This window comes from Anabrus simplex, chromosome 7 (assembly GCF_040414725.1).
Source record: "Anabrus simplex isolate iqAnaSimp1 chromosome 7, ASM4041472v1, whole genome shotgun sequence".
NCBI classification, from domain to species: domain Eukaryota; kingdom Metazoa; phylum Arthropoda; class Insecta; order Orthoptera; family Tettigoniidae; genus Anabrus; species Anabrus simplex.
Window position 1 is genome coordinate 32754300 of NC_090271.1, and position 16974 is coordinate 32771273.

The window sequence follows — 16974 nt, forward strand, 5'->3', positions numbered from 1 at the left end:
CCTCCCTGTCCGACCATGTAAATCTCTCGCAACCAACAACACATAAATTTAACGCTCCGCCTACCCCCTCCCCTCAACCACACCCTCCTCCGCCAATCTCACATCGATACAATACCAGAAGTACAAGTGTCAGTCATTCAACGCTACCATAGCAACTGCATTAACAGTCAAAGAAATAAATGAACCTACACATAACGTTATTTTTCTTCAACTAACCTTTCCACAATTGATTTACATCTTCACAGACGAAAGGGTAAGTGTTTTTATACATGTTCAATGTTTTACCTTTCTTTAAACCCACATTCTCTTCAAAAATACCTTCCTAAGCATTCACTCTCCTCTTGTTACAGACTTCACACCAAAGAGCTCTATCAACGTCGATAAACCTTCGACTTTCGTCCTTCAAATAAGATAAATACATCGATAGACAACCGAATGCTTTTTCCTTGCTCCCACAATTACGTAAGGAAGACTGTTATCTTATCATAACACATACGACTTTCACTCCTTCAGCCAGTTAAATTAGACTATAGGCAGCTGAACAGCCATTTATGAGATCTGTTGTCTTATCACAACATACGATATTGACATCTGTAACAGTGGATCAGCTTTGCTTTTTTCTTATCATCTTCAAGGAGGCACATTTCTGTTTCATTAAAAAAAGACTGAGCTGTTTACTGCCCTACCCCAACAAGTTTTTCAACGCTCCGGAAAGTATATTCATGTGAACTTACGACATGCAGCTTGATACTGCAATTTTAGCCAAGGACATTCTAACATTTTGTATGTTTAGACTGACACCTATAATGATATCCTCTTTTTATGGCTGGTAAGAGCAATCAGGATCCTGATTTTTCACCATACAGGTTGAATTTGAGGCTGATGATGCCCTTAATATGGGCGAAACATGTCCCTTAACATTTTGTAATAATATTTAATTTCTAGAAAGATCTCTTTGTATTGAATAGGTGGATATATAAATAAACACTTGTAACATACTTTGTATTTACGTACATTTCAATACGGACCTAACATGAGAATTATAACATGTAAGTGGTATGTTCCGAGCTGTCAGCGGAGAGATGGCGTGGAATGACATTAGTAGACGAATAGGTTTGAATGGCGTCTATAAAAGTAGGAAAGATCACAATATGAAGATAAAGTTGGAATTCAAGAGGACAAACTGGGGCAAATATTCATTTATAGGAAGGGGAGTTAGGGATTGGAATAACTTACCAAGGGAGATGTTCAATAAATTTCCAATTTCTTTGAAATCATTTCGGAAAAGGCTAGGAAAGCAACAGATAGGGAATCTGCCACCTGGGCGACTGCCCTAAATGCAGAGCAGTATTGATTGATTGATTGATTGATTGATTGAGTCTGTCAATCCCTAGAGGGTGCATACCCAGGTGGCAGATAGGGGGCCTAGAGAAATGTGCCTATCTTTAAACAAAAAGGTGACCCAGCAGAATGTATTGCAGTATCCGAAATGATGATGGAACTCAAATTTTGGATTTTGCTGAGGTAAATGACCTGGTTATTGGTAACACATTTTTAAAAAGTGCATCAACCACCTCATCATCTACACTAGTGGTGACTAGCAGCCATATTAACTTTTATCCTTGTTCAATGCTGTGATCTGAGACTAGTATTAGATGTGACTGTGTAGCCCCTCAATATAAGTTGCTCACAGCAGACTTAAGGATCTGTAAACATCATAGAGGTTGGGGGATAAATGTGCCCAAAAAGATTAAGTGATGGAAGCTTTAAGAACAAAAGGAGACCCTAGCAGGCAGTGCAAATTTTCCTCCCATCGACCTGAATGCGATTGACAACATGTGGACCACATTCTGCAAATCTGTCACTGCAACCATCACAGCAACCATGGGTACAACAAAATCTAGTTCCCACTGTATTGACACCATACAGTCCCAAAAGACTTCAGGGAACAGAGAAAGATATGCCATAGGCAAATGTGAAGCTAAGAAAGCTGTTGCTGAAGCCAGGCGCAGTCACTGTAATGATCTGTATGCAACACTGGATTTAAAGGAAGGAGAGAAAACTATCTTCCAGCTGGCAAAAACCCGAACAAAGTCACCACAGAATATTGAGCACTGTGCATAACAGGCAAAGATGGTCAGCGATTACAGGACAAACACGGCATCCTCAAATGTTGGCAACAGCACTTTGAAGAGATTTCCATCATTGAATTCCCACATCCTCCTATTCCAGAAAGTAATCCAACAGCAGGTCCTATCTCACACATCACACCAAAGGAAGTTACCAATGCCATCAGGAGTATGAAGAACCAAAAAGCGCCAGGACCAGATGATCTTCTGGTAGCCTTCTGGAAATTGCAGGAATTAAAAGAACCCGTGATCAACTGGCTGACCAACTTTTTCAGTGCCATAGTTGACTCTGGCTGTGTTCCCAATGATTGGGCTACAAGCATCACTGTTCCTATCTTTAAGCAAAAACGTGACCCAGCAGAATGTGCAAATTACTGTCCAATTCACCTCCTTTTGCAGACAATTTTGGAGTGAATCCTCGATCGACGACAGAGTGATATCGTCAGCGTTAGTACCAACCAGTGCGGCTTCATCAAGGGTGCTGGAACAGCTGATGCCATCTTTGCTGCCAGAATCCTCATTGAAAAGCACTGAAACAATGGCCACTGTATAATGCCTTCCTTGATCTTGAAAAGGCTTTCGACTGCGTTCCACGTCGTGTGATCTGGTATGCACTTCGTGACCATGGTGTACCTGAAATGCTTTTCAATTGGATCAAGATGCTTTACACAAACACCACAAGTCATGTACATTACGCTGTCGACATCTCGGAGAGCTTCCCAGTGAAAGTCAGTATATACCAAGACTCCACATTGTCCCCATTGCTCTTTGTTCTCATCATGGACACAGTTACATGGGACCTGCAGAGGAGTGTCCCTTGGACTCTCTTATATGCAGATGATATCACACTTGCTGATACCACCAGGAGTGGATTGCAGCATCAAGCTGAAGACTGGAACAGCCGTCCCTCACAATACGGTCTTCGACTGAAAAAAAGAAGACCGAATACCTGGAAACCATCACAAGAAATGGCTCAGTTCAAGTTGATGGAGAGATCTTAACGAAGACCGTAAGCTTCAGGTATCTACGATCTCACCCACAGACTGATGGTGGGATACATGATGAAGTGCAAAGTTTATTTGCAAGTTGCTTTACGTCGCACTGACAGAGATAGGTCTTATGGCGACAGAAGTGCAAAGTAGGATAAAGGCAGAATGGATGAGATGGAGGGAAGTCACAGGCGTATTCTGCCACTACATCTCAAGTCCAAAATATACCGCATGGTAGTACGTCCTGCTGCTTTATACGATGTTGAATGTCGACCAGCTGACAAAGCTACAGAGCACCAATTACACACCATGGAAATGCACTTGCTCCGTTGGTCAATGAGCACCACACTCCTGAATCATGTCAAAAAAGACACTGTCTGCCAGCAAATGGGCATTGCACCCGTAAGTGAGAAGGCACAGGAAAAATATCTCTAATGGTATGATCCCGTCCTGCGTGCTGCACTTGGAACAGTTGCCAGTTTCACCTACACCTTTGAAATTAATGGGCAACAATCATGTGAATGTCCAAAGCAGCACTGGCATGACACAGTGAATGCTGAGATGAGACTGGACAGCAGATTCTGCACCAGTGGGAAAATGCTAGGAGGAAGACAGAAAAGAAGAAGGTGTACCAAACATTGTTTATAATTTTATTCCTTTCCCTTTCCTTCTAGAATCAATTGTGCATTATTTTAAGAAGTGATGTTTGTCTAACAATATGAATGGATCAAAAGATGACATTCTGTGGAAACAAAGGAAAAGGCGGACCCTTTTGTCAATTTATTTCTTAGTAGCAAGATACCCATGCTTCGCTATGTTATTATACTGAAATTTATAATTGAATGCTTAACATTTTATATATAATCTGCCGAAATTCGTGATGACGGCAAAGACCTCCCATTTTTCAATCTTTCTTTCCAGCAATCAATTTCGTACTTTCCGGGCTAGCTCCAAGTATTCCGCCTGGTCAATTGGGTCCCTATATCTTTGCCATATTTTCCTATAAGCATTTTTAATATGGATCAAATCCTTAAGGAGATCCGGCATGGTGTTGTCTTGGGTGCCTTGGTGGTACTGAACCCACGGCTGGACTGCATTTGTAGTCATTACCTGGCCAGGACCCGTTTCCAGTGCAGTCCGCACATTTTGACGATGGTCCTGAACATTATTTTTATTATTATTATTATTATTAGGGTGGGTGATGTTAGTTGAATTATTATTATTATTATTATTATTATTATTATTATTATTATTATTATTATTAGGGTGGGTGATGTTAGTTGAATTATTATTATTATTATTATTATTATTATTATTATTATTATTATTATTCTGGACCGCACAGCAAGATGCAAGACCGCCACTTGGTGGTAAATTACATCTGCTGTCATTGTCATTGCTGCCAATGTAACCAGCACCATTGTTGTGCATAGGCAAGTACGTGGGATTTCCAGCGATATGAATGATATACTTCCCTGCATTATTGACCTTATTATAGAGGTGAACAATTGCATGCTCAATATCATTCCTATCGTTTATTTCAAATGTGTTTAAATTTTTATTTATATGCCAGGAGAATCTGCTGTAATCTAACTTTAAAAATGGCTCTTGAAAATGAACCCAGGAAAGATTAAAAGTGATCGGTTTATGATGAGAATCAACTACATTATGAACAGTAAAATCAATTGGTCTCAACTCCTTTTTCACTCCACCGCCGTCATGTTGATTTCCTCCTTACACCCCCCCCTGCCCCCCCCCCGCCCCCCCCCCACACACACACACAAAAAGAAGGTGTGTTTCTTTATGTTTAAAGGAGATTCCAAATACCAATGTTCACGTCTGTTACCTTAGTTTTGAGATAGAAGTATCCCCATAAAAAGCACTTTTTTACATCCTTTTTCTGGAAAAACATACTTGTTTTTTTATTAGTACAGGATCTTCTAAATACCAATTATCATGACTGTAACATCTTCAGTTTTTGAGATATGTGTCCTCATAAAAGGAATTCAATTCCTTTTCACCCCGGCCCCCAAGGTGGTTTTCCCCCAAAAATGGTTTTTTCTTTGTTTTTAAAGGAGATCCAAATACCAATTTTCATGTCAGTAACAACTTTAGTTTTATTAGATGTAAGTATCCGCATACAATTAATTCAATTAATTTTTCATTGGATTTTCCAAAATCCCCCCTTTTAAGCTGATTTCCAAAAACAAAAAATATGTATTTCTTTATTTTTAAAGGAGATACCTAATACCAAATTTCATGTCTGTAACATCTTCAGTTTTTGACATACTGGTATCAATATCCTAGTAAAAAGAATTCAACCCCATTTTCAGTCATTTTATCCCCCCCTCCCCTCACCCAAATGTTTTTTTCAAAAACAAAGAAACATGTTTCTTTACCTTTAATAAAGATAAAAAATACCATTTTTCACTTCTGTAACATGATAAGTTTATGAGAAATACTGTAGACATGTTTCTTTACTTTTACAGGGGATTCCAAATACCAATTTTTACGTCTGTAACTTTTTACGTTTCTGAGATATACTGTAGATATAATCTTTCTAAAAATTCATCCCATTTGTCACTCCTGTTTAACCCCCATTAATTGGATTTTCCAAACACAAAAAATGCATGTTGCTTTATTTTTAAAGGAGATTCCAAATACCAATTTTCAGGTCTGTAATATCTTCATTTTCTGAGATATAAGTATCCTCATTAAAAGCATTCAACCCCTTTTTCACGCCTCGTAGTGGGATTATCTGGAAGCAAAGAATTCATGTTTCTTTATTTTAAAGGAGATTCTGAATACCAATTTTTACATCTGTAAACTTTTAAAGTTTTGAAATTATGATACACTCATTTTAAAAATTCACCCTCCTTTTCACCCTCTTAGCGATGAAATATCCTAAAATCCTCCCTTAGCGAGCACCTACCTTGTAATATAAATGTATCCTCAAAATTTCATTTCTTTATGTCCAGTAGTTTTGGCTCAGCAATGATGAATGAATGAGTCAGTCAGGACATGTTCTTTTATACAATATATAGATTTGCTAGGCGTTCTGGTCGCAATCTTCTCAAGTGTCCATAGAAAGTCAGTCGCCTTTTTCTTATTGAGGTTGAAATGTTCTCACATTTTTAATACAGCTCTTGATTTGATCTCAAATGGAAGGTAAACTCATTTCCTGTTGCTTTCTTGGATCCCAGAATTTTCCACAGAAATTTACTTTCTTTTCTATGAGACTTTTACGAATAATAAAAATATTGTTTTCCTGAAAATCAGGATATTTTTAGGGGGTCATCTTATATTGGAGGAGTCTTATATTTGGGTAAATAACTGTACATTTACATTACACTAGGTTTGTGTAGCGTAGCATATAGGCGGCTTTCTGAAGTACGACTGACATGGGCCAGATGCGAGTTCCTATTTGTCGGTGTCAGTTACTCCCGAGTTATTCAACAAATTTCAGGCACAGAATTACTTCTTATTTTTTTATTTTTTATTTTTTTAATATTTAACTCTGGTTAATTTCCACTTAACATGTATGTGAAGTTTTCTTTCCTTTATGGAATCCTGAGGATCTCCTATACCTATAATCAGACTTGCACTGTCCACTAAAGAAATGTTGTGTAACATCTTTTGCCTCAAAATTTGTAGATGGAGTATTACGTACCTACCACAGTCGTACATACTTTCTTCTTCTAGTGTCATCTACTCACAGAATTTTAGAGACAATTGTGGAGTTTTTCCTTTTTTTTTTTTTTTTTTTTTTCTTTTTTTTTTCCATATCAAAGTTGCTGTATCATGAGTGCTGAATCACTGTCGGAGGTTCCAAACCTGAGATAGTCTTATTCGCTCATATTGCCGCAAGTGCGGCAGGTATAACTTGAAAACAATGTTCTCTCACCCATGGGTAACTAATGCAATTGTCGAGCTTGATTTATTATTATTATTATTATTATTATTATTATTATTATTATTATTATTATTATTATTATTGTTGTTGTTGTTGTTGTTGTTGTTATTACTTGTAATGTATAGTATGTATTTAGTATTAGTATTATTATTATTAGTCGAATGATCGTATTGTGTGTGAGGTTATGTCATGAAACATGCACTGTATATAGACATTTATATCAGTTCAGTTAATGTAAATACCTGTAAATTAATATTATAATTTATTCTTACCTGTATATATAAATTGTAATCCATAATTGTGAAACACACTGTAACTTCCAGAATGGTAATAGGTGACGAGAACATATGAGAATATTCTACACATTATAATCTGTGTATTATGCACCCTCAGGTTTTCGAGAAGATATATTTTTGTAAGGTAACTTTCTAGACGCCTGGCCAGGCACATATATAAGGGGACAATCTTGGTGGTAAAATTAGTTGTTGTTTAGTAGGGTTATGGTGTAGCAGTCCAGCTCCATGGCTAAATGGTTAGCGTACTGGCCTTTGGTCACAGGGGTCCCGGGTTCAATTCCCGGCAGGGTCGGGAATTTAAACCATAATTGGTTGATTCCCCTGGCATGGGGACTGGGTGTGTGTGTGCTGTCTTCATCATCATTTCATCCTCATCACAACACGCAGGTTGCCTACGGACATCAAATCAAAAGACCTGTACCTGGCGAGCCGAAATCTTCGGACACATCCCGGCACTAACAGCCATACGCTATTTCATGGTGTAGCAAGTACAGCATATACCCCGGGCCGACATACAATATTTGCAGTCTCCATATTGATATACGCAGTTATCGGTTTTCAGCTGTGTTTCAAACTTGTAACCTCCATATTGAAGTGTTGGCAGTTATTTTTAATAATGGCGGCTTTGTTGATATTCTCGAAGTGAAGCGTTTGTTTTAAGGTTATTAAGGTTATGTGTGTGTATAAAAATAATTGTACCAACTGACAGCATCTCGTGTGCATCTGTTTGGATATGTTAATATCCATGTTTGCCTTTTATGATGAGTTGGTCAGTACCGTATGTATTTGTGTTTTCTGAAGATGTGAACAAAATAGGGATAAGCCTTCTGAAGATTGAGTATGTCCTCATTGGTGATGTCACCTTCCCATAGAACTGTGACACATCCACATTTTGAAAGTCTGCTCTCACTTAATTGATGAAGCATTTAGAACCTATCTTTTGGCATTGTAAAGCAGCACAGGTAACACAGAACACTTCATGATACACCAACAAATTTCAAATCAGAGGTCACTGGTGCACACAAAATGTTTTACTTCTTGCAAGATCGAATCTGGTTTTGATTCTCACATGTTCAGTAAGCCAACATCCTTGCTACTTAAAATACAACACCCTTTCAATAGTCTTTCTGCACAGGGTGATGAAAGTGTTGGTGATATTCTGTTTGCTGATTATCATGAACTAGCTGTTAACCACGGCTTTGCTCATGAGGAGTTCATAAGTTAATAAAAATTAATTGTTCCTTGGTACTGCACTAAGACACTATGTAAAAATCCCTAATGTGTAAAATGTTGCCGGAAATTTGCATTTCCTTTACCCCAGAACCTCTTTTTAAACCACGTTTGTGGCATTGCCTTTTGGGGCTAAGATGACCAAGCTACTGGCAGACCTAAATCTGGAACATCAACATGGAACTCTACATGTGAGAAACAGTCCTCTTTTGTCAAAATAACAGAAAGGGTTTCTTTATTTCTAAAGGAGATACCAAATACCAATTTTCACGTCTGTAAATTGTAAAGTTTATGAGATATCCTCCCCACGGCACTACAGCCCTTGAAGAGCCTTGGCTACCAAGCGATCGCTGCTCAGCCCGAAGGCCTGCAGATTGCGAGGTGTCGTGTGGTCAGCACGACGAATCCTCTCGGCCGTTATTCTTGGCTTTCTAGACCGGGGCCGCTATCTCACAGTCAGATAGCTCCTCAATTCTAATCAGGTAGGCTGAGTGGATCTCGAAACAGCCCTCAGGTCCAGGTAAAAAACCCTGACCTGGCCGGAAATCGAACCCGGGGCCTCCTAGTAAGAGGCAGGCATGCTACCCTTACACCACGGGGCCGGCAAGTTTATGAGAAATACTGTAGATATATTCATTACAAGAACTGGCCCACTCCTTGGCTGAGTGGCCAGCATTGAGGCCTTCAGTTTACAGGTTTCTAGGTTTGATTCCAGGCTGAGTCGGGGAATTAAATCACGTGTGATTAATTCTTCTGTCTCGGGGACAGGTTGTTCGTGTTTGTCCCAAGACTCGACTCTTCATATCACTCAACACACTTTACCAACCACAACAGGAACTTGCAATTGTAATTACATCCCTACAAATAGGGTCGGCGTCAAGAAGGGCACCCAGGTATAAAACAGGGTAAAATCAAAATTTGCGACACAGTTCGCATGCACGACGCCACAGGTATGGGAAAAGCAGTAGAAGAAGGAGATACTCATTTCAAACATTCACCAGCTTTTTTTTATTATTTCACCCCCTGAAGTGGATTTTCCAAAAATGTGTGTTTATTTATTTTTAAAGGAGATTCCAAGTACCAATTTCAACGTCTGTAACATGTTAGGATTTTGAGATATATTGTAGGCCTAGATAATCTTGTTACTGTAGAATCCTAGAGCTGACGTTGCCATGGTTACGGCAGTTCATTTTCTTATCCGATTCCTAGAGCAGGGATAGTGTGGTGTCAATATCTCCATAATGGTTGGTTTTAGGGCTTTAAAACATGGTTTTCGGGCCCATAGGGCTTACTGAGTTTTATTCTTTGCGTCAAGGAGATTAAATTGAGCTTTGTCTCGTCCTTGTACGACAAATTTGATATTTTGCCTATATTAGCCTATTATTTTTATATCTCCCTCCCGTTCCCCCCCACCTCAAATTGTTTTTAAAATGAAATACAGCCCATGTTACTCACAGGCAATGTAGATTTATATAGGTGAAGAAATTTTTTAAATAGGTTCAGTAGTTTTTGAGTGTATCCATTACAAACAAATATACAAATATTTCCCCTCTATAATATTATATTATTATAATATTAGTATATATTTTGTTTCCTGAGGAACAGAAAACTCCTTGTTTACCTCATTGATACTGCTAGAATTTGAAGGTCTTTAAATAATTTATTGAATTTTAAATAATGATTTGATCCTTGGAAGAAAACATGAAAGAATTTTAGCTGTGGACACCTCGTATAAATACAGTACTTTTCTAATTTCAGATCACAGATGTGTTGAGCACTTCACTGCTGTATTCCATTCTGGAAAGTTCTAAGATTGAAGGAATTCATGATTATGCCGTTAAATTTAATAATGTCTTCCTAAGAATTGCAACACGCAAGTACGAGTCATTGGAACATCGAAAACCAGATTTTGATGATGATTACTTGGAATTCAAGCGTCTTATTTCTGATACAGAGATGGAATTGTATGAGTTCATGAATCAGTGCTTGACTGCAACACCAAACATCTATGAGTACTTGCGTCTTCTGGCTCGGTAAGCTACATTCTACTGTACTAAATAGGTTTTCTTTTTTAACAAGTTGTTTTACGTTGCACGAACACAGATAGGTCTTATGGCGATGATGGGATAGGAAAGGCCTAGGAGTGGGAAGGAAGCGGCCATGGCCTTAATTTACAGCCTCGACATTTTCTGGTGTGAAAATGGGAAACCATGGAAAACCATCTTCAGGGCTTCCGACAGTGGGGTTCGAACCCACTATCTCCCGGATACAAGCTCACAGCTGCACTCCCCTAATTACACGGCCAACTCGCTCGGTATCTATACAGGGTGTATCAGAACTATACTGACAAAAAATCAGGGATGTTCTTCATGATTTGTTAAAAATGATGATGCAATCAGATTGGAGGAGAAAATTTTTCTTTTAGAGAAAATGAGGTTACTTTGTTACTTCCGGGACCACGGTTCAAGTTGACGAAATGTTTGAGCGAAGAGAAGGGGAAGTGGAGTGTATGATGGAGACAGAGATAATGCTCCACGCGTATCCACAAGTTTCCTCGTTCGATTCGCACAGGATTGCCCTCGTTTATTAAACAGCTGTAACTGCACACACACACACACACACACTCTCTCTCTCTCTCTCTCTCTCTCTCTCTCTCTCTCTCTCTCTCTCTCTCTCTCTCTCTCTCTCTCTCTCTCTCTCTCTCTCTCTCTCTCTCTCTCTCTCTCTCTCTCTCTCTCTCTCTCTCTCTCTCTCTCTCTCTCTCTCTCTCTCTCTCTCTCTCTCTCTCTCTCTCTCTCTCTCTCTCTCTCTCTCTAATCATTCTGTAATTAATTAATAATTAAGACACACTTGTTAGTCAAGGAATTCACCGGATCCTTTCTTCTCTCATCTTTTAGTCGCAGATGCTCAAAGATGCAATGCTGCTGCCCCAAGATTGTGTATTCCTTTATTCACAACATTGTAAATTGAATGAAATAAAGAACAATGGAAACAATAGTTCAGTGGGTTGATTACAGTAGATGTTCAATATGCCCCCCTCGATGCACAGTTCACAACGATGTAGTAGTGACCTTTGGACTCTGTTTACGAATGACCTGGAAAGCTGCCTGTATTCTTGGTACAAGTCCATCTTCTCTTTCTATGAAGTTCACATAGTAGTAAATTTTTTACAGAAGAAACTGTACACTGCCTACTGGGGTTGGTAAGTGACTGTGCGAAATGAACAAGAAACCTGTGCATTCACACCGAGCATTATCTCTGTCTCCCCTTTCGCACTTCCCCTCCCTTAATTCCTCTGACGCGCAGCAACAGGTAGCAGCTGGCTCTAGCAGATATGGCAAGTTCGTCAATTTGAATTGTGTAACCTGTCTTTTTCTAAAGAAAAATTTTCTCCACCACTCTGATTGCACCATTATTCTTAACACAACACGAAGAGCATCCCTGATTTTTTTGTCAATATATTTCTGATAAAGCCTGTATAAATAAAATGTTGTCTGTTAACTTCAAATTTTTCCCATAAATTATGGTTTCCTTAAGGCAACTTAATTTTTGATACTGAAGCCAAAGGCGGGCATTTATACAAGTGGAGGTACATACTTCTCCTAGTACACCAAAACTACATTGTCCTACATAGGAGACTTGTCGTGTTGTCTCAATGGCACACTAGCTGGCAGCATCTTGCAAAGATGTAGCAATCCAATTAAGCAGCCCACTGTTACACTGGGGCAAAATGTTGATAATTTCATGATTTAAAAGGCCTGAAGAGCTTGAATGATTTTAAAAAGGTTAAATTCTGTAGCAAAATAAGTTACAGTAACCCTGTGTATTCAACTTTCATTACAAGATAGTTATATTCACCGAGCAGAATGGCCGCACTTGATAATGTGCTATGGCTGTGGACACAAGCTCCGCGTTTGTGAGACGCGTGGGTTCTAACTCCACAGTCGGCTGTCCTGAGAATGGTTTTCTGTGGTTCCCCATTTTCACTTTCAGGCAAATGCCAGGACAGCTCCTATACACAGGCCACAGCTGATTCCTTCCATCTCCTTACCCAATTTGATTCACCATCATTCATTTCATCTTCATTAGCACCTCAACTGAAGTTGGCATCAGGAAGGCCATCTGCCCATTAAAAAAAACATGCCATATAAATTCATCTCACCTCATTCCCAATTCTGCATCAAGAATGGGACATACATACGAAGGGTGTACTATATTGATCTACACTTTATTTTTTGTACGTCCGGGTATGGTTCACATTTCACTTTTGAACATGGTGACGTGTAACTAGTGTCTTGTTCCACCGTTTGGTAGCAGCTCACACTCAGGAGCCAACGAATGCACTCATCATAGCCATTAACAACACTGTCAGCGTAGGAGCAGACAACATGAAAAGCAACCATCAGGGACAGTGCTGTACGACTTGGTTCCTACGGAAAGAAGGCATGACCACTGCAGAAATTCATCAGTGCTTGGTGGCAGTCTGTGGAGAACATGTGCCTTCATGGAAAACAGTTTATAACTGAGTGGAAGGTTGGAAGAGAGGGCGCACATCGGTGAACAAGGGAACCAGTTCTGGAAGGAATGTGATAGTATCAACACCAGCCAACATTGCCTGTGTCAAACAGGCCATCCAAGGAAACAAATGCATCACATTTACAGAAATGGAGGCAGCCACGGGAATTAGCTGAAACACCCTGCAGCGGATCGTGCATGGCCACTTACAGTTGGGGAAAGTATTATCCACGTGGGTGCCTAGACTCTTTTGTCTGCAGATGAAAAGCAGAGGCATGTGGACGTGTGCAGAGAACTTTTGCAATGCCATGATCAAGATCCAGCTGACTTCATGGCTAGGCTTGTGACTGGTGATGAGACATGGTTCCATTACCATGAGACACTAGCTACACGTCACCACCTTCAAAAGTGAAATGTGAACCATACCTGGACGTACAAAAAATAAAGTGTAAAACAATATAGTACGCCCCTCATACATTACTAAATACTTGTATTCATTGAGGAGTGGCTGTTGTGCTTGTCTGCATTTCTATATGAAGAAATGTTATACTAACATAGGTTAGATTACAATTTGTAAACAATTTTTCATATGTGTTTCAAGTATGGTTCTTAGCATCACACGTACAACAGCAGCCTCCATACTGTCACAGCCATGAATGAGACTGGGACTTCGGTGGAAGCTACATTTTGCTGTGGCCTCTGCTGAGAGACAGATCCAAAAGTATTCCATCCACCAAGCAGTGGCGTGCACTGAACCCCATGTACCCCAGCACTGTTGGGGTAAATAAATTTGTATTACATTTTCTTATTATTCCTTAGAATGCTTTTTATAAAGTTTAAATACTGCGAACATCAAGCCAAGCTGTCCTGACAATCCAGCTTTTTCAGCGAGCTGGGTTTCCTTGCCGGCGCGAAAGAGAGCTACCCCTGTGAAATTTAAGTTGCTTGGTTGATGCATGCACTTGAAGCTTCCTTTTCCTGGGAGCTGGGTGGGGCTGTGAGCCCTCCCCAGACAGGCCACCTAGCTTGGGTAAGGTATGTTAGTTTTAATACTTGACACTTGCAGTGTTCAGCTCCACACACTAGAGACTACAAGTAAAATATCAATATGTTAACAGTACAGCCACTTGAACATCGCCTTGCTAATAAATGAAATGAATTGTATGTATGTTGGGTATTCAGCCCGAAGGCTGGTCTGATCCTCCACAGTTCCACCAAAGGCTATCACAGACAGCCTAGGCATCACTGAAGAGGCATACTAGGGAAATGAGGAGTGAGGTAGTTTCCCGTTCCTTTCCTCACCAAGCTAGAAGTTGCTATTGCATATCAGTCTGCCAAGCCCACTGAAATGCATGCACCAACCAACTCTACGGGCGATATTTTCACACCAATCATAACAGGGTACTGGCTGCATAAGGATTGGTATTAGCATTGCTCATACCTCGGTCACTTGCATATTGTCAAAGCCAAGGATGAGACTGAGACAGGTCCATGAAAGTAACAAATTACTCTAGCCCATACCAGAAGACATAGCACACTGTAAACACTACATCTCGCCAGCAAGGGCTCAAATGAACTGTAATATAGAAGAATATATTTTATTCTTGGATTTTGGCAGGTATAAATTTTTTCAAGCAATTCATTGATGGCACGTGTAGAGTATGTTTTCTGATAACTGCAGAAAAATATTTAGGTTACCCAGCATGAATACAGAGCTAAGGGCAAAGTAAAAAAATAATTTATATTTGGTTGTCTGTAATGGTGGTGTATAGTGAATTTTTGTAGTGTTCCTCTTGGATTATAGGTGAAGTTTTCATGAGTTCTATGCCATTCTTCATGGAATATAATGTGTGTTATATGCCGTGACGAATATTTCCCCTTGTTTGTCATTGATGTACCTATACTCAGCAAGCGAGTGAAACCATAAAACTTTGGCAATGGTAAAATACTAGTTAAATTTTACTGATTCAGTTTAGGTCAGGCTTTTTAAGTTAAAAACAAATAGTCAGTCCCCGTGTATTTTTGTGAAAACCATGACTGTACTATCATGAAGCATCACTGGGTGAAACTGTAAGTACATTGTTTAAAATCTGCGATAGATTAAGTTATGATGGTGTTGTCATTGCCGTGAATATTAATTTGGAAATATGTGCGAGTAGATGGTTGAAAATATTCTTGAAAGACCATTCTCAGGTAGACCTTCCCACGAAAAATGTAACCTTATAACATGGTAATGTTGACTTTAAATAGTGTAGTGGGGCTACAAATGCTTATATTTATAAAACATTTTTGCAGCTGGGGTAACGAATGTGTTCACCGCACACCACTGCCATCAAGAAATGGCAGTAGGTGGTATTACAGCATAGCATAAACTAATACAGCTTTAGTGAATTGTATTACTATATTTTGAAAAATAACAACCTGCTTGGATGCATAACAAATTCAGAAAAATATGACTGGTATGCTAAATCATTCATTTCTTTACATAGGCTATTATTTATCCCTCTAAACTGCATGTATCCATCATCACTGCAGAAATGTCCTCCCAGTTTCACTTGTATAAACAACGGCTCTGTTTAAAAGTACTTGTCATTCTCCTGTTTCTAGATTTGAGAAGTTGGGTTTGCCCTGTCTCCATATAGATGATAAGTACATCGAAGCTTTTGAAGCATTCTATGATGAGTTGGAAGCTGTAAGAGACTACTATAATGAGTATCGACATTCCCCGTATCTAGCCCATAATGTACCCCCTGTATCTGGCCGGATTATGTGGGTCCGACAAATGCATAGACGCATTGAAGAACCAATGAATATATTGAAGGTATGTAAAATTTAAAGTCAGTATCTAGAAATTCGTAGTTTATTACTGGTAAAATGTCGGGACAACCACTTGTTCCTGGACCATGGCCTACAAACCCAGAAAACACTGATATGATCAGTATGTAAAGTTGGAGAATAAGGCTCTACACTTTCAGCTGTAATTAATATTATTCACCCTAGTGAAATGGTAGTATAAGGGAAGGCATGAAATTGAATTCTCATATATCTGTTATTAGTGGTCCCATCGATAAATAATACAAAACTAAAGTTATAGTGAATATAATTTCCTATCATTTATGTCTTACACAGTTTTACTGTACTCGCTATGATAACGGAGATAATTATGAAATCAGACGTTTGTTGCTTAGTCCATACCAACGCCAAGCATCGCTAACATGGAAATATTGATCAGTCGTGTTAACTGGCAATTGTGATGGTTTTTGTTTCTTTTATGTCTCAGATGTTGTTTTCACCTTACGAGCTATCATAATGGAGATGTTCACATATTTAGGACTTTATTGGCAAGTACAACAATGGTGAGCATGGTTGTTGAGTCGTCATGGCAATCAACTAGCTAATAATGAAGGTGATTGTTTAAATAAGCTGCAAATCAACTCAGTCAATGCCCACTATTGATCAGGAAAATAATGAAGGTGATTATCAAAATGAGGAGGAAAACGCAATCACTCGAAGATTCACAACTAAGTATTTTTTATTTTCCACCTTGTCGATACATTAGTTGCTTAAGGCAACTTATTGGTTAAAAGTGATACATGTTTCATATCTTATTAACATCTACGGCCACATAACACTGTTTAGATGAAAAATTCATATACCGACAAAGTATCAATGCTTTGAGAGAAAGTGTCCTTAAAAATAGCATAAGAAGATTAAATGACAATATTAAAAACAAAATACTCTTGAAAAAATTTATACATCTTTTTACAGTTGAAAGCAGTTGTCAAGGAAACACTTGTACAATAGTCCATAGAGAATATGTCCTGATGAATATTCTTTTCTTAAAAAGTTCATGTTAAAAAAATTAAGCCAATTTATAAATTAAAAATTATACATTTCTTTAG

At 38.9% G+C, this 16974-nt stretch overlaps 1 protein-coding gene across 1 annotated transcript in view; it reads left to right on the forward strand.

The window, feature by feature from the left end:
* Positions 1-16974, forward strand: part of LOC136877673 (dynein axonemal heavy chain 8) — a 353345-nt gene that overhangs the window by 66130 nt on the left and 270241 nt on the right. Inside the window, exons 8-10 of the mRNA XM_068228699.1 lie at positions 2233-2456; positions 10316-10590; positions 15680-15893. Coding sequence (XP_068084800.1) covers positions 2233-2456; positions 10316-10590; positions 15680-15893 — 713 coding nt within the window. The remainder of the gene's footprint in view (positions 1-2232; positions 2457-10315; positions 10591-15679; positions 15894-16974) is intronic.